General features: G+C 48.4%; 2 protein-coding genes across 2 annotated transcripts in view; one reads left to right on the top strand and one right to left on the bottom strand.

Moving 5' to 3' along the window:
• LOC119167834 (uncharacterized) overlaps positions 1-4109 on the bottom strand; it is a 54919-nt gene extending 50810 nt beyond the window's left edge. Inside the window, exon 1 of the mRNA XM_075867337.1 lies at positions 3866-4109. The gene's annotated coding sequence lies outside the window, so the exon portion shown is untranslated. The remainder of the gene's footprint in view (positions 1-3865) is intronic.
• LOC119168158 (ipis-1) lies at positions 1891-23540 on the top strand. The gene is made up of 7 exons (XM_037419563.2): positions 1891-2096; positions 5968-6190; positions 7762-7913; positions 17356-17664; positions 19699-19864; positions 21097-21204; positions 22566-23540. The coding sequence occupies exons 1-7, from the start codon at positions 1891-1893 to the stop codon at positions 22752-22754; spliced, it is 1353 nt and encodes a 450-aa protein (XP_037275460.2). The 3' UTR covers positions 22755-23540.
• The last annotated feature ends 2576 nt before the right edge of the window (positions 23541-26116 follow it).

Raw genomic sequence — 26116 nt, 5'->3', positions numbered from 1 at the left:
TTTGTTTCAATGCAGTTTCTGAGCGTTCAGATGATGATCAAAACTTTATTACTCCCAAAAGAGGGGACCGGCCGAGGGGTCGGTTATGCTGCTTAGAGGAGGTCAGCGGAGATCCCTTGGGACACCGCGGTCTGCAATGCGCGTCAGATTACCCGGCGTGAGTTCCCTCGACGTGATGCGGTCCTGTGGCGCAAGCATCAGACAGGTGTCTTTCCCAACCCCTGGCTTTATAGCAAGGTATACCCACACCTGGTGACACCACACTGTAAATACTTCTCACAATCTTCCACCCTCATACACATGGCATGGACGTACCCACAGTACGCTGACGCGTCTCACATAGAAGCTACGTGAGAGTCCCTTCTGAGTGTTCAGAAAACCGAAGCTAAGGTTTCGACCACAAGTGCTTGAAAGAAAAACGAGGATGTCCTTTCTTGCTCGTGCCACTAATAAGCCATTCAAGATTAGCGCCATTGTGCGAGGGCAATTGTTATCATCATCATCAAAAAGGCAGTATCATCCGCTGGCCTATATCAATTCCGCAAGGACTATAATCATCATCAACTCTAACGTGTCGTGCCCTCAGCACAAGAAGAAGGCTTACCGGGTATGTATTTCAGCATCAGCAGCAGTTTGTGACTGACTCCCATTTCTGTCCCATTAATCAACTCAACCTCATTTTGTGCACTCCGATGGGCTTTCACGGCACCTGAGTACGCGATCATGGCTCCCATCGAAGGCATCGACAATCTACCTTGAGTAAAGCAGCGCCCATAGTCTATTTTTTAGAGCAAAAGGGCCCTACCTGTAGATCTCTCGTTGATGCGAAAAAAAAACTTCAAGGTTTCTGTGGGACTAAAGGGAAGAATGAGTTGGCGTAACGTAACAAGCAATAAACAATTTGGCAATGGTCCTTCAGGACACGCATGGCAATACTTATTATACTTCAATGGGCATACAAGGGCATCTCATGGTTCGCACTAAATGTGACCTGGCTCGAATTTGATCATTACAATGCCTAGTTTATGCTTTGGCGCGAAGGTAACGTGGTTCTTTAAGCGATCGCCTGAGACGAATCGATGGTGAAAGCCAACTACTTCGTTTATTTAGCCGAGTGTGTTGATATCTCCATTGAAAGCTTTTTTCCATTCAACAGGGTTTCTCACTACTTTTGAGATCAGTCCACCTTTAACACCAAGCGATGGTGTGATGTGATGCCATGTCACCATGAAGTCACAGGGACCTCATGGTGACATGATAAACGTTGGCGACCTGTGACGTCATGCATACGTCATATAGCAACGTCATCCCACGACGGTGATTTTTTCTCTTTTAGCCAGACGTGTTGACAGCGATCTTCACTTGTCGCGCTGCAACCTATCTGTGCATGAGGTAATGACTCTACGCAAAGCGAAGAAAACAATTACAGGCAAGAACGCTCACTTCTGTACGCTTTTTCTTATAGGAAATCTTGTTTTCTTTGGCTTGCGTCGCGTCATTACCTTTTCGTACAGCACGAATCAACATGTTTCATTAGGCGACATATGTAAGGCGAAAGCGACATATGTAACGCTTTCACTTACATATGCTGCTTACTCAGCTGCAGACCCATAGGTCACGTGTTCAATCCCGGCCATGCGATCGCATTTTGATGGAGGTGAATTGGCCTGTGTACCATGCCATGACAGATCGCGTTCAGGAAAACCAGATGGTCCAAATTTCCGGAGTTCTCTACTGTGGCGTCTCTCACAGTCACTTATTGGTTTTGAGACGTAAAACCCCAATTAGTATCACTGTTAATATTTCTATAAGTTACTTCGCTAGAGTCAAATTATCTCTCAGTATTTGTTTTATAAAACGCGTTTTACCCCAAATGATCACCAGGGAAGGATGTATCGACACCTACGCAAGCTCGGCCGAAGGCGACCCAGCGACTACGACGGCAGTGGTGTAGGCGACGAAGAGGACGACACGTCGGCCTCTACCGGCCGAAACCTGTTCGAAGCACGCGATGAGAACGACAGCTCCTCGACCTTGTCAGACAGCTATCGCTTCGCCCTCATCGGCGTAGAAGGGCCCACCGACTGCGTCGGAGTGTGAGAGTTATACTACGTTGCTATCTTTCTGTCAGCCTAAACAAACCCCAAACAGCCTGTGCAAATACCGAAAACATCAAGCCTATTCCACATGCGAGTGATTTTGCCCCAAGACAGGAACGCTAGCTGTCGCACGAGTTCAAAACAGGTTTTTAGAGCGTCTACTGGACGCTGCGTTGAACATCGCCTGAGTTCGCGAAATTCGCTTGCAGTAGAGCATCTGACCTTTGGGGGAAGCAGTGGGGGGGGGGAGGGGGAGTGCACGTGACGAAAGGAGCGGGGTCGAGAAGCAGGCACACGCGAGCTTCGGAAGGATCTCGCTTCGATGAAGGAGGACTTTTAAAAAAAATGGCCCCGTATCTGCATGTAATCTGCAAATGTCGTCGAAAGACGATAGTTTTGCGTGTGGAGAGAGTGAACAAAACATTTATTTGATGTTCTACGCAAGAAAATCGTGGAATGGATTTTTGGAGGCACTGCGTCAGAGTGCCTCGAGCGTGCAGCGGAGGCGAACGAGCGCATCAAGTCACGTCACACGTGAGCGTTATCTGGCAGCTATCTTGAAAACGAAACGTGCGGCTCTGAGACTGTCATGCGCGCCCGTCTCAGAGGTAATAAGGTGTAGAACGCAAGGCGACGGGTAGGTGCCACCACCATCGCGTTTTAGCAAAGCATTGGAAAGACACCTTTTCGTGAAAGCGTTACATGGTCAGCGCCGCGTGATAAGTGCTACGGTCCTTAATGTCCCTTATGTATGCCTTTTCTAGTAAAAGGCGCACATGCAGAGCATATACGTGCTGTTATGGTGCCCCAGACTTGCGCAATAAGTGCTTATTATTTGACAATCGCACAAGTATTAACGCTAAATCTTGAGCAACATTGGTGGGCGCTGTGGATAGGGTCGGCCGTTTCAAGTACCCGGTGTCATTAGGAGTGGAAAACAGACTAATGTACAGACAGATAGACAGACCCAAGTATTTGCGTCGAAGGTCCCCAAGAAAGATTATCGTCTTTAAAAAAATGCTGTAGTGGAAATGATTGCCTAGAAGTGAAGCCGTGCCCATGGCAAGATGGTAGCTTTCTTACTAGGGGTATGATAAAGTATCACCGTTCATCGATTAAGAACGGAGCGTTTTCCTCGCACGTCCAACAAGTTTAATGTGGAAACGAAAACGAGTACCATACTGCTCAAGTTGCGTCTTAGTGTTACTAATGTTCCTTAGTAAGCCTCCGATTAGAGGCAAAGCTCTTTGGAGATTCAGTCACCCATACTCGTTTCTCTGTGCCATTTTGTCGGGAACAACAATTCTTTAATATCGAACTAACGTAACATTTACACTAACATGTCAAATACCTGATCTTTAAGTGGCAACTATTAGAAGAGAGCATGTTTCCACCATTTTGGCAGTGGCAAAAGCTGTCTTCACTTCTGCTGGCAAGTCATTGCGGAAGCTTCCACTCCAGCAAGCTCCGACTTTGTAGCATGGCAAACACTACCAACCAGAGCGGCGCGCATCCATCAAAAGCGGCGCATGTGAAACAAACTCGCGTTCGCGCGTTGCCGCTCACCGCCTCGACTACTGCCGCTAAGGACCGTTCCATGCGCTAGCCGCAACGCACGTGCCGGCACAGCTAAACTTTGAAGTACATTCGTAGTCATTTCCGTGCACGAGTTCAACGCCATTCATTTAAGGTAACAGTCGCGTTCGCCACCGCTGACCGGCAACCACTTACGCTACGCCAATTCACACGCAGTGATGCTTACTCACTTTCGTACGCACGTCCATACGGCTTCTGTAGGCACGCCCATGAGGCTTCCAAAACAACGTCCAGGGGCTCTGCTGCTCTTGTCGTATGGGAATCCCTACGGTGCTACATTTACCACAACACTGCTACCCCAGTTTCCGCGTAGTGCCCAGAGCACTCGGACTGCATCATGAGTCACAATGTAACCAATGCTGATTAGCAGTGATCTGGGCTGAATTGGGAGCGCACGCGCGGACTTCACCTTGCCACCGCCCAATCCGGCGACAGACCGCCTTCGCCGGCAGGGTCTGTCAGCAGCAAAGCATAGCTCGGCCGCGCTATATAGCGTCACATCCGAACTTCATCTTAGATTTTCTATAATGACCACCGGTTTTCACTCTTAACGGATTTGCGGAATTGCACGGAGACAACACGTGGACGTGCGCAATCCAACAGTTTTAATTAACGCAAAAGTATTCTATGCCGAAGTCAACCGCGGCTCCGCTGACGTATTTTGGTCAGGGAAGTGACGTTGAAAAATATATACTAAAAGATTGCCAAGAAAAAAAAAACAGAAAAGGGCAGCATCTGTCACGCGGAATATAACCAGCAACCTCTCAATTCTCAGCACGTAGCGCTAACCACAACGCCACAGGGCTTAAATTTCCTGGAATACTAACGGCAAGCCATTTTTATGCACAATACACCGTTTGGCATAGCTTCGGAACTTTAGTGTCCTTTTGTTATCAGTGGCGAGATGGCGCGACGTGCTCGCATTAGGAGAGCGGTAAAGGTCGTCGCCTCCACGTAGCGACGCTTCCACGGAACGTAGTCTTTTTTGCGCGCGTTTATCAGACTCGTAATTCGCGAAAAGACGAAGGACTTCACTTCGCACGCAGCCACGGCCGCGTTTAGGAAAGGAGCGCGCTGCTGACACACGACGCAGGAAGAACTGTAACTATCATTCGCGCTTGCCCTATATAAACTGGGGAGCCCGTTTCATGCGTCTTTCTTTCTGTATGAACAGCGCGCTTTAAGTGTCGAGCTGTGACAGTTGTTAGTCCGCGCTCGTCCTATACAGGCTAATTTGGTGCTTGCTTTCTGCTTGAAGGGCGCCCAGCAAGTTTTGAACTTTTTTTCGTTCCTAACGTCAACTTTGAAAATTGCTGCTGTTGCTGAGACAGTGCACAATAAAAGCTCAACTACTTCTGTACAGACACGTTTGACTTTCGTGTCATACCAATCACTATATGGGGGGACCAGCCACGCTTTTTTTTTTTTGACATTCACTTAGCCTCCCGATTTGCGCAATCTGGTCTAAAAGACTTGTGGAAAGCGAACATGGCGAAAATAGTGATCACATGTCCTGATGTACAAATACCAGAGCGAAAGTTCTTTCTCAAGCAACGGAAAAGAGGGTGTTTTAGCCACACCGTCATTACACGCGGGCATCGCAACGAAATCTAAACGAATGTAGTGAAGGCCTTTCACATTTACAAGCAAAAAGAAAGTTGTGCTAGCCACTTCTCTGTTACCTTGCTTCAGAAAGAAATTTAGCTCTTGTCATCTGCACATTAGTGCATGTAATCACAATTTGTGCCATGTGAGTTCTTCGTGAGGTTTTTTTTTTCTTTCGACTAGATCGCGCAAATCAAAGGGTCGTTAAGTGAATATTAAAAAAACAGTTAGATATCGCTCAACCATGGGTGTTTCTTATTCGGCTTCGTGCACTTACGCGAATCCATTAAGATGAATTGGTGACGTCTACGCCGAACTGAAGTATTGCACCGATATTCGCACGTACACGCACCAAGTGGCCTTCACTTGCGTGCTTACCCGCGTCCAATGACACACTTCATCGACCGCTAACGCTTCGTGACTATGAAATCTGTGAGCTCCAGCTGTCGGGTATCTCGACCTATGTGTAGCCTACCCCTAGCGAGCCCGCTTTCCGTAAGGACAGCATCTACAGCAAGACGTGCACCTAAGCTGTGCGCTCATATCATCCGCTGGTGCTGCATAGCTTACTCAAACTTCACTTCGTTTAGAATCCAACACTACGTCAAATAAGCGTATATCACTTTGTGTTCCTTTGACTCAGAACCATTATTTCTTTGAACAACAGATCGGAGCCCGATCCAGCGGTGCTGCGGAGTAGCATCGCGCAGTTCACGGTCGAACTGCTGCAGAACCTGGTCGAGTCGAGGAGCGAGCCGACGAGCAACGTCGTCTTCTCGCCACTTGTCGTTGAGACCACGCTGGCGCTTCTGTACTCCATGGCAGCGGGGCCGACGGCCGAGCAGATCGCCAACGCCATGCACATACAATGCGCAAAGATAGACTTGCAGGTGACACTTCTCCTCGTCGTTACAGTAGGAAGCGCGATTACTATGCTTACTGTATGCTGAGTGAAAGCAGACTCTGGTAGAAGGCTGAAAGAAGTGGAGTTCGTGTTACGGTATATAGCGGTATATATAATGAATGAACATGGGAAGGCAAGATAACCGCAGGTCATTGCTCGCCATTCGCGAACGCTATCAGCTTTGCTAACCCTCACAACGCCGTCGACGGCGGCCAAGTTGCTTCGGCGATTGTTTCGGCGGGCGAAGGAGCTTCACTTTCTAGCGTCCTCTCCGTCGAGGATAAACGAGCCGAAAGAGTGGTGGTGGTGGTAGTGGTTAGAAAGAAGAGGAAAAAGGCACCTAATTTCTGTCTGCCTTCAGGCGACACGGCGCAGTGCCTTATAGGGGTGGGGGGAAGGAGGAATAAAAAGAATAGAAGGAAAATAGACGGAGAAGAAGACAGCCAAGCGAGAGAAACAGAATGAGATAGGAAAGTGGGGATCCGGTCGAAGCAGTCCAAGGGCGGGGTGCCACAATGCGAGAGCTGCACGGCGTCAGGAGACCGCGGAGGGCGAACCAGTCGGCGGGAGCTACGCTGATGCCGGAGATCGCGAGGGCACAACCGTCCAGCTTGAAATCCTGCGAGCGAATCCCGAAAGAGTGTTCACTTGATGTGCGCTCGAACGTTGCGAGCGGTGGAGAGGATAAAGCGAGAGAGAGGTGACACGCAGCGTACGCGCGGCAGGCGAGGGAGAGAGTGACGTCACCACGCACTGCGAGGGAAGGCGTGACCTGCTTGGCACCGCCCCAACACCTGCTGCGAGGGGAGCGTGGTGCGGCGCGTGGGCACGGAGACACGGACAGCGTCCCACAGTCAAAGAGCAGCTTCGCATCTAATAATTCATAACGCCTTTACATATACTCGTAGGCGGCACTGCTCAGCGGTTCGAATCCACATCATTCAACAAGAAACGACACTGCTCTGTGCTTCTTCATTTCAGCGTATCTGCTGCTTTCAGTGGCAACCTGGGTCATCAGGTGAAATACGCCCGCTGGTGTTGATAACATGTTGATTCATTCGGCACTGTTATTCCTCTATAGGCGTTTTTAGGGGCGAAGCTCCTTATGGTCTAAGGCAACCACGCGTCCTTCCGGTGAAGTAGCCAGTCCAGCATATCCACAGACATTCATACAGATAGACAGACGAACGGCCGCTCACCCCACTTATCATTCTCTCCCTGTATATGTTGTGCGCGCGCGCGCGTGCGTGTGTGTGTGTGTGTGTGTGTGTGTGTGTGTGTGTGTGTGTGTGTGTGTGTGTGTGTGTGCGTGCGTGTGCGTGCGTGCGTGCGTGTGTGTGTGTGTGCGTGCGTGCGTGCGTGCGTGCGTGCGTGTGTGTGTGTGTGTGTGCGTGTGCGTGTGTGTGTGTGTGTGTGTGTGTGTGTGTGTGTGTGTGTGTGTGTGTGTGTGTGTGTGTGTGTGTGTGTGTGTGTGTGTGTGTGTGTGTGTGTGTGTGTGACTTTAGGTCATGGCGAGCAAAATCATGTGACACCGTCTTCTACGTGCACCTTGCGCAGAAACACGTGTTGCGTCACGCCTGCTCCCGTCCCACCGTGTTCCGGCCCTACTTCACGCTCAACAATCGCATACAGCTGCGTGCCAGGCCACCAGAGGACACGTCCGTCAACGACCTGCCGACGCTGGCCAGGGCCTTCGATGTGGACCTCAAGTACGCATGAAACAAATGAACAAACATTATCAGACAAGTTTTAGGGTTTCTGCAACCAATCCATTCATATGGCGCAAGTGCATATTCATGCTACTTCAGCATCAGTGGAGATATACGTTCTACATTTGGAGGAACCAAGTTTATATACAGTGCTTACTCCGTGGATATGCTGACAACATCGCTCATTTCGGTAATAATCCACAACATAGCTATATAAAGAGGTTTCAAGCCATTCGTGCTTGCGTATGAACTGCAAAATATTCACTGCATCTTCTTTTCCGGATGCAATAGATCATTTCACTGTCTACAAAGACAGGGCCTTTTAGAAAAAAGGGGTAACAATTTAGAATACTTGGTACTCTACTATGAGCGAGCATAAAGCCATTCCGTGTCTCCACGACACGCCAGCAGACCCTGTGTGTTTAGAATAAGTGGTTAACGATTTGGAGTACTTAGTACTCGACTATGGGAGAGCCTAAAGCCATCCCGTGGGCCTCACATTAGGTGAGGCCACTACCTTACACACAAATCCTCATTCTAGGAGCGTCTCGCTTTGTGTTCAGAAAAAGTTGTTAACGATTTTGAGTACTCGGCACTCTACTATGGGAAGGCTGAAAGCCGACCCTTCGTACACCAAACGGTAGAGAAGTTCTCGCTTTGTTTAGAAAAAAATTTATTGCCACAAACGTCAATAACACTCAACAGAACATTTCCGTCTTAGACATACTCTAACGATGATGACAAGACAGACGTCATTTACATGAACATGGATATGAGATGACGTTGAAAAAACATGTACCTTCGATGGTTCACACAAACACAACCACAAAATACTTCAAGGTAAACAAGAGACAAATAAAACATAAATATGTACATTTTGCATATTTACATGTTGGCATGCCATTTCTGCCGGCACATCGACAGATCAGCCTACCAATACCAGGCCGGCCGAAAGACAAGTTTCACTCGTCCGTCATAGACCGACACAAAAGGGCAAGACCAGTGCCGAAGAAATTCCTCTTCACCGAGGAAGAAGAGCTCCTCCGACAAAACAGACAGCAGCTCCGAGTACAATCGTTCTCGGATCGGGTAGAGCGCGCGGCGGCGGCGGCCCGCTGCAACCGCCTCGCAGCGGTTGCGCCAGAGGCAGAAAGCGCCGGCAACAATGAGAAGACAAGCGAAGCGGCCTCGCGAACAACGCCCAGAAGAAACGAAGCGATTTACTCTGAGGCAGTGAAATCCAGCATGTACGGCTCTCCAAAAAACGCGAGCAATCATACAATGCCTCAGAAAATGCTGATTTGTTTCCCGAAGGGAGCAGTTCGGACATGTTGCTGACTGGACTATTCTCCACCTTTCGAGGCGGTCGAGAGTGGGAAGTACACCCCATCCCAGGCGCCACATGAAGTCCCGAAGGTGTCCAGGCAGAAAAGAAGCCGTTAAGGAGCTCCAAGACACCCGTCTAGAGCGAGCACGGCGGGCTGGCGGGACCAACGGAAGCAACAAAGCAGCAGTTGTCTCAACTATGTAGTTGTTCAAAACGTCTATGCCAGGACAGGTCGACTTGACATGGCGAAAAAATGCAACAGTTGTTGCATAAAACGCAGGAAGTGTTATTGACTGTGGCCCCCTGTTAAGTTGCACATTAGGCATCAAATGGCGAAGGTGAGTACCCAGAAAGTAGTATGCAAGCGTTCGTGCGGGAGATTCCTCCCCTTGCACTAGGTGCAAAAGGAAACGCAGTGCCAGCAGCCGACAGCGTATGGACACTGAAGGGAAAGCAAAGCCTCCTTGAGCACGCTGCTGTCCCAGTGCCGCGCGAGAGACCAACTCAGTGCCGCCTGACCAAAAAAAGGAACACAAAGCAGACTGCAGTGATCGCTCGATACGTAAAGATGGTTGCACGACGTGAGAAAGGTACCAAATGCGACCGCAAAATACAGTCTGCGCAAGGTACCTCCGCTCAAGAAGCGGGAAGTCAAAATCCCGTGCATCCTGAATTTTCAGTCTTACTTCCTCGAGAGCGTTTAAACAAACAGATTCGCAAATGCCGTAGTGGTTGTATGAAATACCTAAAATACGAAGGGACGCGGCCGGCTGAATGGGAACACCGGCGCTAAGCCTGGAGTTTGGAGAGCCAATGAAGAAATACCGGGATTTGGAGATGTTCAACGCTGCACCTGAAATGTCGCCATACTGAGAAAATACATGCAGGCTGCGTGAAAGGCTATCTTCATCTGAAAGGTACAAGGTTATATCATCAGCGAAAGCTGTGACTTTCATGACACCGCTACCAGGAAGCGCCAGACCCCGGACACGTGAATCCGCGTCAAGAGCACGCAAGTATGGCTCAAGGCTGAGGACAAATAGCACAGGAGACAATGGACATCCCTGACGGACCCCACGTGTTATGGAAAAGGCAGCACTTTCCCAACCATCCAGAACTAGTGTGCTTTTCAGACCAGTGTACGTATTTTTAATCATTTCCACAAACGAATGAGAAAAGCCGAAGGCTGTGAGCACATTAAAGATATACGCGTGCTCTAGTCGGTCAAACGCTTTTTCCTGGTCCAAAGACACAAGGATACCACGCGCAGATCGCGACAAAGTATAAGCTATGATATCCCGTGTGGTATATGACAAGCTGTGTATTTCTCGTCCAAGCACTGATGAAGTCTGGTGATGACCTATTAGGGTGTTCAACAGACCCCTCAAACGTTGAACGGCTACCGCCGCGAATATCTTATAGTCAACGTTGAGGAGCGTGATAGGTTTCCAATCTTCAGGATTAACAGAGGAAGCATCACCCTTTGGAATAAGCACAATGCGTCCATCTCGAAAACTTGATGGAAAGACACCGTCCTCGTAGCATCGCCAGATTACCGCGGTAAATGTAGCACCAATCTCATCCCAAAATGTCAAGTAAAACTCAACAGGTAAACCGTCTGGCCCTGGGGCCGTTCCACGTTTCATAGATTTCAGTGCCGCCTTTACCTCTTCAGCCGACGGAGGGATGTGCAGGCAATCTGCAACTTCTTGAGGAACACGGGGCAAACTTCTAAGCATTGGCGGTGTTTCATCACAGTTTGTCCGCATGGCCGAACACGACATTGCTTCAAAATGCGCCAAGAAAACAGATCGATCACGCCTAGGAAGCCGCTGCGCAGGTGGTATTTGTGCTGTCATAGAGACAGGTGACTCTGATTGCCCAAAAAAGGAATGTCTCGCGTAGCGCAGCACCTCGGGATGTGCACATGGGTTGTGTCTACAGCGCCATGCTGCTGCCGCCAGGGACGAAGCAGCAGTCAAGCGCTGAAAGCGTTCACGCAGTTCACGCTGCCACGCTCGCATCAGAGGAGAAGGCGTCTCGGCGCGCAAAGCAATGCGTAACTTCATGGCGGTATCAGCAAGCTCTTCAGAAACGCGTCGACGAAGCGAACGCCCCTCTACTGCGCAGCGCAGGCGCCACTGTGTTTTAAGCGCATCCCAATCTTCAGGACCAGACGCCGTGAGCGACACACGTATTGCGCGTGAGAAATCTGATCTTGAGCGCGCGTCCTGCAGGACGCGAACATCAAGACGCCATGGCTTTTCTGAGAAAGAAAATGAAACTTCGAGCTTCAAGACAATAGGCCGATGATCAGATACATACACAGGAGAAGGTGGGAAGGACGGAACGCATAAATCAGAGACAAACGCCTCTAACGCTCGTGGGATATAAGCCCGGTCGAGCCTGCTGGAGGATCGTCCACGTCGCCATGTCCAAACAAAGGTATTTCCGTGCACTACATTGTGCGCGTCTAGTAATGAAAAGTGGTGGACAAGGCGGCGAAGCTCGCGTGAATTCCAAGCAGACCAGCCCCAGCCAGGACCTTGTACATCGGTTCGCGTATTTAGAACGCAGTTGAAGTCGCCAATCAAAATGACATCACGACCGTCAAGAAAAAACACATCCAGGTCTCTAAAAAAGTCATTAGACTGTCCAGCTTGCGCTGGCCCATACACACACAGTATCTTTAATCTGAAAGAAAAGTAGCAGCAGTCTAAAGCCAAAACCCTGCCCACGCCATCGTAAAAAGCATGATGATCACTTAATAGAGCTCGGTTAAAAATAATAATACCTACTCCCGTAAAACAATATGTAGCAAAAGAGAAATAACTATCTAGGTTGAACCTTCGTTTAAAAGCAAGCACGTCGGATAGCGAGAAAAAAATTCCGCCATATCCACGAAGTGAATGATGATGAGTGGGCGAAGCTCCGGAGGTAAACCTGGTAAACCATGAATCCTCTGTACATTTTGCCCACTCGATTTTATTACATCGCTCCCCCTAGCGTACGTCGCCGCACTAAATCGAACGATTGCCTTCAACCAATGACACGCGTCATATGTGACATCATTCCTATTTTATAAGATCTCGCGTCTTTCATCAACTACAAGTACCGCTTTCTAATTTATAACATCTTGCATCTTTTCATCATCAGCTACAAGTACCACCATCTAGTAAACACTACAAGAACTAAACGAGAGGTGGCTACATACCGGAGACGGTACCGCCATCTAGTGAACACTGCAAGAACTAAACTAGAGGTGGCTACATACAGGAGACGGTACCACCATCTAGTGAACACTGCAAGAACTAAACTAGAGGTGGCTACATACAGGCTACAGGGGACGCACAGCCCACGCCCTAAGGAGCTTCGCCCCTAAAAATTTGTTTCCTGGAGGCACAAAACATCACAATTTGCAGCGCGGGCGACACTAATCACTTCAGCCTGCTTTGCCGGACTGCGAAAACCCTGAACGTTCAATGAAATATTATGCAGTGTAGTAGCCATAATAAAAAGTGCCGCCATATCCACGAAGTGAATGATGATGAGTGGGCGAAGCTCAGGAGGTAAACCTGGTAAACCATGAATCCTCTGTACATTTTGCCCACTCGATTTTATTACATCGCTCCCCCTAGCGTACGTCGCCGCACTAAATCGAACGATTGCCTTCAACCAATGACACGCGCCATATGTGACATCATTCCTATTTTATAAGATCTCGCGTCTTTCATCAACTACAAGTACCGCTTTCTAGTTTATAACATCTTGCATCTTTTCATTATCAGCTACAAGTACCACCATCTAGTAAACACTACAAGAACTAAACGAGAGGTGGCTACATACAGGAGACGGTACCGCCATCTAGTGAACACTGCAAGAACTAAACTAGAGGTGGCTACATACAGGGGACGCACAGCCCCCGCCCTAAGGAGCTTCGCCCCTAAAAGTAAAGACTAACCTGGACGCATAGTTCTAGACGGTGTCCTGGAAAGTGTCCAGGGGACACTTGCTCGACCAAATTACAACGCACTGTTCTACCCTCCAGAAGAGGGTCGAGGTTTTTTGGACCGTTGGGATTTACCATGGCCATCACTGCGTTCATCGGAGCAAGAGCTGGAAGTGTGCCCTCGCTTTGTTTCACGTGGAGCTCCCATTCCAACGTCAAAATCGGCAAGGCTAGACAGTCCGATGCTACTATCCAGTCCCAGGCTGAAGCCGTCTTCCGAAGACGTGTCCTGAGGAGGTAGGGACTGAGCCGCCAGCAAGCTTGGATCCACATTCTTGATGCTGGCAGCACTGTCCGCGTCTCGGCAGTCTGGTGTAGGCACCCTTTGTGTGGGCGATTTTTTACGTGTACGACGCGATGTCGAAATGGTCGGAGCGGCCGCAACAGAAGAGGCTGTGGTGTTTTCGCCACTGTTTTCCAAAATAACAGGGGTCGTAGGGCCAACTCCAACAGTAGCAGCCTGATAACTGGGGTCATTTGTGCACTGAACATCAAGTGGCGTCAAAGAAGAGACGCCGACGCCGTTTTCAGGGCAGTGCGTTGCGTCTTTCGAAGCGCACGGTTCCTGCACCAGCGGGGAGGCCGACGCGCCAAGCGTCGCATCGACAATCGCGCTTTCGTTGTGCGCTTCGTTTGAAGGAACTTGTAGGGGTGAGGCCAGCACAGCGTCGGTGACCTCCTCTGCGTCCCCCGAGTCGGTAGTTGGTTCCGTTGCCGGTGTCAGTGGTGGAAAGGCACCAGCGGCAGCGTATGAGTAAGAGCGGCGGACAGGGCAAACCACAGTTGGGTGGCCGTCCCCGCAGCGTCGACATGGGCGGTCACATCCTTCACTAACGTGACCGTGCACACCGCAGCGACCACAATACGGTGTTGTGCACTGGGCTCGTAGATGGTCCCCTGAGCCGCATCTTCGACATACACGCTGGAGACCACGGTAGTCAAACGTAGCACGGTGACCGGAGATGCGCAGGTAGTTCGGCACAGGATTAGCGGCGTTCATCTCCATTCGAACATACCGCGTTCCAGTGAGTACGCCGCGTCGCCCGCTCATCAAACCACTGGTGACAGTGAGCACCTTGCCATATAGGGATAACGCTTGGACGAGAGCTTCGTTTGAAACGAACGATGGCAGGAACAGGCAGGCGACGTTGGTCACTTGTGGGCCAACGGGAACGACTTGATCACGCTCGCCGCCAATCACCAGGCAGCCAGCATTGACGATTAGAGACATGGAGGCCATGCTCTTAACGGAGACTTGGAAGTTTCGAGCTCCCTGATGCTGCACGCAGTATACCTCTGAGAGGCCGACTATTGAGGCCGTCGCATCAACGACGGTCTCGGCACTAGTCCCCGTAGGGACAACAAGGTCGAAGACAAGCGCCTTCAAAGGCGTCCAAGACGCGACGGGCACCATGACTCGTACTGACGGACGCCCCTGACGTAGAACGATCAGGGACGTCCTTAGCATTCGGCTGTGTCCAGTGTATGCCGATGCGCCGTAAGAGCATTGGTGTACAACAAGACCTTTACAAAATAGCACGCTGATTTTCTCCAGTTTTCACGTCTTATTTGACAAAGTATATTAAATTGAATGTTCTTTTGGGCTACATAAAAGTTATGAGTGAGTGAGTGAGTGAAACAACTTTATTCGGTCCACAATAGACGCGAGTAAACTCAGCGTCACCTGGCTAGGCCCACTCGGGGACCATCAGGTTAAACCTGACGGCCCTCGAGCGGGCCCTCTGGACAGCCAGGATTTGAGAGGTCTGGTCCTGGGCCTTAATGAGTCGCTTCATTTCCTCTTGGGTGAAAGGGGGACCGGCAGAGGCGCAGCCCCACAGTACATGCTCGAAGTCCGCATAACCACCACACAGGGGGCAGTCCGGGCTTGGAAACCGTTCAGGGTACATTGTGTGCAGTGCCGCAGGGCTCGGGTAAGTGTTTGTTTGTAGCAGTCGGAGAGTAACAGCTTGGGCCCTGCATAGCGAGGAGTGTGGTAGAGGCAGCAGTCTTCTTGACAGATAGTGGTGCTTGCATATCTCGTTGTACGAGCAGAGAGGCTCAGGTCGCCCAGGAGATGACGCGTTACCCGGCACACGGTCAGTCAAACCTCGTGCAGCCGAGTGCGCCTCCTCGTTGGGATTGAGCGAGGCACCCTCAATGGTTCCAAGGTGCGCAGGAAACCAGACCAATGAGTGATTTTTGAGGTCTTTGACTTTTTGAATAATCTGTAGGACCTGGGGAGCCACCATGCCCATCTGAAAGGCCTTGATAGCGGTCTTGGAGTCTGAATAAATTGTGTCATGTACACCGTCCGTCAATGCAAGAGCAATGGCATGAGCAATGAAAGAATTATTTGTACTTTACACACGTTCCTTTTATGTGAAAAACGAAAGAGGGATTTTCCTTACCTTTGAAAAGGACTTGAAAACGTGCTTTCTGTTACGCCGTAAACAGCCGGTAAATGAGGTGACTAAAAATTATTTTGGGTGCAACCTTGAAACCGTCTATATCGACCGTACATTAATAGAAATGCTAACGTGTTGAGCAACCACTCCACCTTTTATTTTTTTTTCTATGCGAATGAAGCGAAACACTGCGCCTTCTAAAAAAATGACAATTCCGCTCCCCGTAAGATACGTCAAGGAGGATTTAAAAAAAATTGCCCGCAGCTTCCCTCGGGGGAACACTGAGGAGGATGCGGAGCATATAATTGGTTAACGGGGTGTTAAAGTGCGACTTACTTGGGTCGATGGCTAAATTGGTTAACGTGGTTGTGAAATGGGGTGTTAAATTGCGACTTACTTGGGTCGATGGCTAAATTGGTAAACGTGGTTGTAGGAGGGGGTGTTAAATGAGTGAACACGTACACACGTATGCGAAAGGGCGGCGCTGGTCGAAGGGACGTCGATCATTGTGTTTGTGGATTCGTTGGCATTCATTTCACCGCGACCTTGGACGTCGACGCGCCGTACAAACCAACCGACGAGCGGCAACTGAGCGAGCGAGCGCCGACCTTGAGTATATATACAGCGCGACGGCGCATGCACTGTCAGCTGTCGAATGTTCGAGAAGGGGGAGAAGCGCAACGGCGCATGCGCGCGCGTCAGCTGCCGATGTTCTCGAAGCGTGACGGCGCATGCGCGCTACATTATACAGCTAGCGAATGTTCGTGAACAGGAGAAGCGCACGCGGTGTGTAGAGGAGGAAGGGTGCACAGATGGTGGAGGAGTGAAGCGTGCGCGGTGTGTAGAGGAGGAAGGGATGCACAGATGGTGGAAGAAGGAGGAGGAAGCTTGCGGACGGCGCCGCACTACAAGCCTCGAGTATTAGATGCTCCGCATCTAAAAAATGCTGAAGTGGAAGCTCCTGCAATGCCTTGCCAGCAGAAGTGAAGCCATCTTTTGCCATTGCCAAGATGGCGGAAACATGCTCTTTTCTGATAGTTCCCACTTAGAGATCAGGTGCTTTGATATGTTAGTGCAAATTCTACGCCAGTTTTTCATTAAAAGACGGTTGTTCCCGACGAGATAACACATATAGACGAGAATGGGTGACTGAATTTCCCAAGTACTTTCCCTCCAATCGGAGGCTCACGAAGGAAAACTAGCAACACTAAGACGCACTTGGAGCACTATATGACCCGAAAAAAGTTTCCACGTTACACTCGTTGGGCGTTCGAGGGAAGCGCTCCGTTCTTAATCGTTGAACGGTGATATGCGAAATGTACATATGCAAAATGCAAATACTTTGCATATTATGCAAAATGCACATATTTATGTTTTATTTGTGTCTCTTGTTTACCTTGAAGTATTTTTGTGGTTGTGTTTGTGTGAACCATAGAATGTACTTGTTCTTTCAACGTCATCTCATATCCATGTTCATGTAAATGACGTCTGTTTTGTCATCATCGTTAGAGTACGTCTAAGAAGGAAATGTTCTGTTGAGTGTTATACGTTTGTGGAAAGAAATTTTTTCTAAACAACGGTGATACTTTATCGTGCCCCTGGCAAGATGGCCGCCACAGCCGCCATCTTATCAGAGGCACGGCTTCACTCCTAGGAAATGATTTCCACTCCATCGATCTCTTTCATCCTCCCCGCCAGGTACGTGAGCTTCGCGGAGGACGCGGCCGGCGTGCGCGATCGCACCAACGAGTGGCTGCACTACCTGTCGGCGTTCGAGTGCGGCGACGTGTTTCCCGAACACTCGGTGACCGACACCTCGTCCATGGTGCTGGCCAGCCTGACGTACCTGCGCGGCGACTGGAAGTGGCAGTTCCGCCTGCAGGACACCACTCGCGGAACCTTCCGCTCCTCGCCGCACGTCCCGCGAACGGTGGCCGTCATGCACCAGTCGGGCCGGTTTCCCGTGGCCGAGCTGGCCGAGATCGACGCGACGGCGCTGGAACTCAAGTGCGGAACACGCTTGCATAATTGTCTTCATTGGTCGACGGGGCGACGGAAATAACGTTTCATAAGGAATTGGCACGTAATCGCTGCCGTCTCTTAGTCCGTGCTGTTTACCTTCGCACTGCACCCTATTCATGAAATGGAGTTAGTAAGTTGTATAATTAGTTAATTTATTAGTTAGTTGGTTAGTTAGTTATTATTGGTTAGTTAGTTAGTTAGTTAGTTAGTTAGTTAGTTATTTCTTAGTTAGTTAGTTAGTTAGTTAGTTAGTTAGTTAGTTAGTTAGTTAGTTAGTTAGTTAGTTAGTTAGTTAGTTAGTTAGTTAGTTAGTTAGTTAGTTAGTTAGTTAGTTAGTTAGTTAGTTAGTTAGCTAGTTAGTTAGTTAGTTAGTTAGTTAGTTAGTTAGTTAGTTAGTTAGTTAGTTAGTTAGTTAGTTAGTTAGTTAGTTAGTTAGTTAGTTAGTTAGTTAGTTAGTTGGATTTTATGGCACAAAAGCAGCAATGGCTATGATGCGCCAGACACGATGTGATTTTTTTATGAGACGGTAAGATGAAGTAAGATAAAAAGTGTAAAATCAAACTTTTGCTTATAGTTTTTTAAAGTACCCGCGGTCTCAAGAAAACGAAAAGCGTCCTCTGTGGGTACGACTGCATTTTACGGTAGCATTAACGTTGGGTGCAGAGGTGTCTGTATCGTGTCTTCTTTTTCACTAAAACTGGACACGTTATCTTATTAATAAAACACGATTCGCGGTGAAAGGTTCTTTGCAATGTTCACACAGTGTTACTAAATCACAAAATGCGAAGTTACTTATGAAACAACAGGGTAGCTGTTATGATAATCAGTGGCTTTACGTCCCCAAACTACCGTATCATTATGAGAGACGCCGTATACTGGAGGGCTCCAAAAATTTTGACCATCTGGTGTTTCTTAACGAACAATGGCATCCCACACACAGTACGCGGGCATCCACCATTTCGCCTCCATCGAAATTCGACCGCAGCAGCCGGGATCACACCCGCGACCTTCTGACTAGCAGCCGAAACGAAGTAGCTGCTTGGGATGGCTAGCACTGCATCCTTTCAGAAATCTCCCCCCCCCCCCTTTTTTTTTTGTGTGCGAGAAACGTTCCAAGAATAAAATGACAATTGCCAGAGTGCGCACTTGCAAACAGTCTATTGCTCAAGTGGTGGGTACAGTATCTACTATCACGTGGGCCAGATGATGAAGCAACTATGAGAACGGGAAAGCGATAGCGAGAGGGGGTGTACCCACGCTTATCAAATCACTGTGTCAAGTGTTGCTGCACCTCCGTGTTCTATGATTGGCAAGTAATGGCAAGATATGGGTATATGAGGGCACCCGAAATGTATAAAGTTTTCTTTAACTGCAAGGCAGGAACGGAGTGTGTTTGTCAATCTTAGACAACTTGTTAGACAACGAATACCGGGTTCTCGTGAGTTGAAGTGCCGTTTCAACATGTGAATGGGTTGTCTTGCGCATGCGCCGTCACTTTCCTTTTTTCAATGTTACTTATTCTCCTCGGCCAGCTTACTGTCTAAATATACTCCCCCGATTCAAGCAATAAACTAGTGATTGCCCTGTCCTATCTCAATTTTTTTCTGAAACATATTGCGCATGAAAAAGGGTTTTCCTTTAAGAAACCTGGTTTAATATTAATAATATTATCTGGGGTTTCACGTTCCGAAAGCACGATATGATTACATGAGACGCCGTAGTGAAGGGCTCCCGTAATTTCGCCTCCATCGAAATACGACCGCCATGACCGGGACGAAAGCTGGTTTAAGAACACGATTAACACCGTGGCGAGCACCCTCTGGGTCATCTAGACGACAAAATGTCAGGGTTGTGTAAATGCCATTACATAAGCATTCCAATACTCAGTTCCACCGTGATTCGGTCAGTGCCAATCATCGTACCACCTCTCTCGTGCTGAGCAACCAAACGACATAACCACAGAGTAAGCGCGAGCCTCAACTAAACCTTTTTTTTTTTTTTTGTACCGAACAAATGAAGGTACCGGCGCCGAGACAAGTCGATGATCATATTCCTACCTCGCCAACTGGACGGACTAGCGCTGCTGGAAGAGAAGCTGACCGGAGACCTGCTACTGCGCTACGTGAACGAGATCAAGGAAGAGCGCGATGTGGCCATCAGCTTGCCACGCTTTTGCGCCAAGCAGGTGTGTACAGGCGAGACAAGTGTTAAAGGGAGCACTTGCGTACTGCGCTTGTGTGCGTTTCACACCATTCCCAAAGCACAGTGGTTTCGATTTTCATATAGAACTATTGGTGGTTAGCAGTTAGGACTCTTTTGTACGCGCTGTAGTGCTACGCACAAACTTTTCGACGTTCGCTTGCCGTTAGGTGTCAAGCATTATAAACGAAAAGCGTTCGTTTGAGCGTTAGCTTTAGCAGTGAACCATAGTACATATACAGGTCACTGTTTTCTGTTCTTTCGTGAATAACCACTATTTTTTGAGACTCACCTGTCACTGCCCTGTATGCCTGCCTATCATATTACCTTCGGTTTTGTTTTTATGACCGTACTAGAACTTAGAAATTGTCACGATATTCCTGAGCCCCACACCATTATTCACTCGTCTCACCTGTCTGGCAAAGTTGCAGCTTCTGGCGAGCCAAAGTACGCACATTTCCTCCGTCCGCTATAGGTGCCGACATCACCTTGGCGCTAAATATTCAGATGCCTGTTCACGAAGTGTTAAAGAAGCTGCAAGGGCTGAAAAAGCCATCATTAGTGCGATGCTGTGCGCTTATATCTGAAATCATAAAAAATTTCTCCTGGAAAACGAACTGTTGACAACAACAGTAATGCGGGCTTTATTGCCTGCCACTTGTAAGCAAGTAGCCTGGCTACGACGTTAGACAGACTACATGCTTACAAGTGGTATGTTCGCTTGCAACCTAAGAAAAAAAAACGCAAGTACTGCACATACAAACACGGCAGGCTTGCCTTTTTCCCTATGAAAAACAGCCCTATACTCACTGGTTTCCGCTTGAACTGAAACTACTTTTGACCAGTTAATGTAAAAACTACAAATATTAACAGTTAAAGGTTAATTGCTTCTACACAAAACACTTGAATTCGCTGAGCAGCAATGCCAGAATACATGACGAAATGTACTAGGACACTCGACTATCGATCTAAAGCCGGCGACTAAACGTGTGTCTATACACGTGAAAGCAAACTATCAGAAACGCCCGAGAACTAAGTGACGTCACCAAAATGAGATAACGCGATTGGATGACGCGATTATGCGAATTCCCGGTGAGGGGGACAGCGATGAGTGCAAATGGAGCTGACTTTTTTTTCCTTGAGTTATAAACTGCTATAGTTCTTGGAAATGCTCAATTTCGGCTCAGCTCTGAGAATGTCTGTCACCATATTGTGCAGGTGATTAATATGAAGGATACCCTCTCCTCCATGGGCATCAAGGACGTCTTCACGGGCTTTGCAGATCTTTCGGGAATCGTGGGCACCAAGGGCTACCACGTTTCCCAGGTACGGAAGAGCATAAGAAAGAACTGATAGGTTCGCTTAAAACACGCACCAGTCATTATGTACCCCCATAAGCTAAAACATTCGAAAACGTCTGTGGGCACCCATCTTCAGTAGCACCTACGAGCACCCCGAGCGAATTCACAGATGTCACTGAAAATCTACAACATGATCCTTGTCGCCACGCTGGAGCAGCAGCACAGCGATAACGTTATCCCTTACTTTTTCGGTCGTGCACCAAAGCGCTGTAACTGCATCTTTCCATTCGTGCGTGATGCCATAATACTGATCGCTGTCTACGCGCAAGCGGTGCACTGGGTCAACAAAAGCATATTGTATGTGAGCTAAAAAACTGCAGGAACGGAAACGGCAGTACTAACTTTCTACGTAGCGCAAGTTTAAACCATGAGCACAGAATCACGCATGAATCACACATGCCGATGTCTAAACGACAGACTCAAGGGGGGGGGGGGGGGGGAGTGTCACTCATCGTTCTTGAATATTCTTGCAGGTGTCACGCTCTTTCTGTTCACACTTTAAAGAATGCGGACGCATCCGCCGTTTAAATCCATAGTTTAGACTTGCTCAGTACAGACTTGTCTTGAGAAAATGCTAAACACTTACGGGTGAAAGATATTACTGAAGCTGGGAAGATAAGTGCCTACTCAACCATTTGAATCAGAGTTTCCGCGGTACAGCTTACTGAAATAGGCTTTTTCAATAGTGGAAGAGGCGGTCCCTAATCAGCCTTGATAAAAAAAAATATTAGCTATGTTCGTCAAGCTTCAAATGCGGGGGTGACGTTGTTGTTGTTGTTGTTGTTGTTGTTGTTGTTGTTGTTGTTGTTGTTGTTGTTGTTGTTGTTGTTGTTGTTGTTGTTGTTGTTGTTGTTGTTGTTGTTGTTGTTGTTGTTGTTGTTGTTGTTGTTGTTGTTGTTGTTGTTGTTGTTACAGACTGGTAGGTGTAACCTTAAGAGACGAGCAGAGAGCGGAGTGGATTAGGGAACAAACGGGGCTTAACAACATCATAGTTGAAATAAAGAAGAGGAAATGGACATGGGCCGGGCATGTAGCGCGTAGACAGGATAACCGCTGGTCATTAAGGGCAACTGACTGGATTCCCAGAGCAGGCAAGCGGGTTAGGGGGAGACAGAAAGTTAGGTGGGCAGATGATATTAAGAAGTTTGCGGGCATAAAATGGCAGCAGCAAGCACAGGACCGAATTAACTGGCGGAACATGGGAGAGGCATTTGTCCTGCAGTGGACGTAGTCTAGCTGATGATGATGATGATGATGATGATGCTGATGATGGTGATGATGATGATGATGATGATGATGATGATGATGATGATGATATTTTTGCAGGCGATGCACTGCGCCGTGGTATGCGTCAAGGAAAAGGGGCAGAAGCTGATGACGCCAGAAGGGGGAACCGAGCTGAAGGTGGCCGAGTTCGCCGTTGACCACCCTTTCATGTTCTGCGTGGTGAGCAGAAATCCGGACGCCATCTTACTCATGGGCTCCGTGAGAGAGATACAGCAGCCCTACATCTGACGTGTGTATAGTGATCGAAGTTCAGAAACTGGAACAATCTTCACTCGTGAATGAGTGTGTTTTTTTAATATTATTGTAGTAAATCCAACCACACATAGTCGGGGAGGCTTTGTTTCTGTACTATTCAGTCTCTTATGAATCCTGAGTGATTCACCCACAAACAAGGTGTTTGTTCTGCAGCAGAACCAGGTATGTTTCCGGGTCCCACTGCACCTACAAAAGCTCGTTAAAGATGCTCATTTCTGGCCGGATTTTTCAAACACGAAGAATAGACGCGGAATGGAGACAGAAAAAAATTGCTATACAACTAACCACCAATTATTGAATGTGATTGACTCGCGTATCGGCCGGTTTCGCAGGCGGCAGCGAATTCATATTATCCATAGTTGCCGAGGAGAACGCTCCCGCTAAGTAAGGTGCACTGTAAGCAGATCGCCGAATGATGCCGATTTAGCAACTCCAACGCATCGCTTCGCTTCAAAACGCACTTGAAATAGCTTGCCCATTCAGACAACAAAACGTTCACATCGGACCATGCTTTGTGAGTGCTACGAAGTGGTTAAACTCGGTTATTTCGTGTGTCTGCAGCCGGACGTTATCAAAGTGCGTGCAATGACCAGGACAGAAGTAATATTATCTGGGTTTCAACGACCCAAAACCGCAAAATGATTGTCAGAGACGCCGTAGCGGAGGGCTCCGGAAATTCCGAGCATCTCGCATTCGTTGTCGGGCACTGAGATCGCACAGTACACTGGTCTCTACATTTCGCCTCCATCTAATTTCGACTGCCGCAACCGGAATCGAACCCGCGACCTTCGGTTCAACAGCGGAGCATCGTAACCGCTACACCACCGACAAGGACACGGAGTAAGGAACACACACAACATCACAAGAGCAGGCACGCCCCCCCCCCCCCCCCGCCTTTTTTTTTTTGGCAGGCATTTTTTGCAGGCATTATTTTTTTTTGCAAGCGTTCAACTTATCTGCTTTGCCACAGGCAACTCTTTCACTGTGGAATGATCTTCCCGACGAGATAGTTTCAGTCACTAACAACAACGCGTTCCGCGAGAAACTACTCTCTCACTACATCTAGCATCATTTCATAGACATTTGTATGGAGGTGCATATACTTGGTGACTGTATTTTCGTTGTTCTATTACTGTTATTAGTGTCGCTGTTATGTTGCATTTATTTGTATATTTGAACTGTACACGTTCTCATTTTTTTTTCTTTTTTTCTGTAAGCCCCCGTTCACCCCCTTTACCCTATGCTCTAACAAGAGCCGGTAAGGTATGTTAAATAAATAAATAAATAAATAAATAAATAAATAAATTTGCCATAGTTCTGACTGATCATAATGATTCCTAGCAGCACTTCTATACACGTATTGATTTGTGGTACACCAACATGCACTTCAAGCTCCAGAAGCTATAACTAATATTTTCTACATCAGCGCAACACTCGTCCGGCATCTTCGTATTGTCACGTGCATTTATTGGTTTATTTTGATGCACGCGGGTTCCACTCTCAGCAGTAGAGGTGCACAAAGTTCATCGTTGAACGGGGCTGAATTTCACCGTGTGCCCCCCACCCCCTCTCATTGGTAGAGTCCGAAAGAAAACGAGCATGAACAAAAATGTCATGACATGAAAAAATACCATAGTACAACTTGTGCGGTGTAGGATATAGCTGACGCCCTCGGTCGGCTTGTGTAAAGGGTACAAGCGCTCCTTCGTCAATCCGGCATCGGAGGCCAGCGGAGCTTTCAACAGTAAAGTGTTTTATGCCGGGGTCCACCACGGTTGCACTGACGCATTTCCGTCCAGGACATGACGTTGTAAAGTGTATAAAAAACTGCAACAAAACTAGAAGGAAACGTTCCGTCACTGGAAGTCGAGCCTAGGAGCCCTCGCTTCGCTGCGCGAACTCGGCCACAAAGCGAACATTCTTCAGTTTGTTAACGGTGGCAAGCTATTTATATACATCATTTACTGTTGGCAGTACTTACGCCCGTGTTCTAGAACGCCCCTTCACTCACGCTCCACCTTCACTGGAGCAAGCTGTTGGGAGCGCCATCTCTAGGCAGGGATAGTCACTGCATATCAGTGATTATTTGCTGCTATTTTCGAGTAGAGCAGCGCCATTTTCAGCCGCGCAGCGGCGCAGTGCTCAACTCTGTCAAGGGAAGGGCGAAAGTCGAGTCGAGGAGCGTTTGTGATTACGGGGGTTATACCCCTGTCACACGGGCATTCGCGAAGACCGTTTAACTCCCTCGTCCTTACGACAACGAAGATGCGGTCCGTGTCACACGGCCACCCATACGCAAGCGAAGGTAAATGGAGCATTTCGCAAATGACATTCAACGATCTCCCTTCGCAGCGAAACGAGGTACTCTCGTCCCCAGCAGTCTAGAGGTCAGAAAAAAATTTCGAGCACGAAGTGGCCGTAGTGAAAGAATAATACATTTTGGCATTATTAAACATTCTTTCGTTGTAGTACTCATTCACAACGAGTGTTTGTTTAGAATAATGAAATTAGAATACATTTCCTAACATCAAACAGCGCTAGCTGAGCCCCCTCGCGGCAACAGTTACAACCTCGTCATGGCCGTGTGGCACTGCCACAACTCTTTCTCCGTCGAACCCCCTAGGGGAGATTTACGTTGACGCATTTCAACGGAGTTTGGTGGTGGCCGTGTGACAGGGGTATTAGACATCGGTAACTTCGGCGTGTTCTTGTTATCGCTGTCGAGATGGCGCAAAGGGTGCGCAGGGCGCGCTTTAAAAGTTGTCGCGTGTTAAAAGAGGCGCGTGTTGCCAAGCGCGCGTGCTTGAACAGGGCGTGGTCGCCTGTGCGCCCGCGCTTCTCTCGTGATCGCGGCAGTTTGTGCGAGTGACGTGGCCAGCTGGTGCTATAGACCGATCGCACGACCCACATCTTCCCCAATATTTTTTTTCATTTTGTCATGGCGTAAATGCTACAAAACTGCACTCGACCACATTTGCCTGCCCGGCAACTATTGGTGATGGATTTGTACGTCTTGGGTTCTCAGCGCGAACTTGCGTAGAAGTTGAGAGTGGGCACGACGGACACTCTAACTCGCTGCAGCGCTTGCGAAAGATGCTCCCACACAACCAACAATTGGGGAATCTCCCGCTTTCCTCTCGTAACGTGTCCACCAATTTGTCCGGCATGCAATAAAGAACTCTGATGGGCGAAGTAATCAGTACAAGGAGAGAACGAAAGAAGTATAAACAAGTTCAACACAGAAAAAAAAAGTGAAAGTGAGAGAGCGAGTACGGAGATTAGCCGAGAGAAAAAAGGAAAACGTAGAAAAACATAGAAACGGATCGGAAGAAGCA

The sequence above is a fragment of the Rhipicephalus microplus genome, chromosome 6 (assembly GCF_043290135.1).
Source record: "Rhipicephalus microplus isolate Deutch F79 chromosome 6, USDA_Rmic, whole genome shotgun sequence".
NCBI lineage: Eukaryota > Metazoa > Arthropoda > Arachnida > Ixodida > Ixodidae > Rhipicephalus > Rhipicephalus microplus.
The sequence above is the reverse complement of the archived record's forward strand: the minus strand, read 5'-3'. Positions and strand labels throughout refer to the sequence as shown.

Excerpts from the sequence above, each read along its gene's own strand:
- LOC119168158 (XM_037419563.2), top strand. The coding sequence starts at position 1,891 with ATGTATCGACACCTACGCAAGCTCGGCCGAAGGCGACCCAGCGACTAC. Across the intron at positions 7,914-17,355 it reads GCCTTCGATGTGGACCTCAA|GTACGTGAGCTTCGCGGAGG; the intron begins GTACGCATGAAA and ends CCTCCCCGCCAG. Across the intron at positions 17,665-19,698 it reads GCGACGGCGCTGGAACTCAA|GTACCGGCGCCGAGACAAGT; the intron begins GTGCGGAACACG and ends GAACAAATGAAG.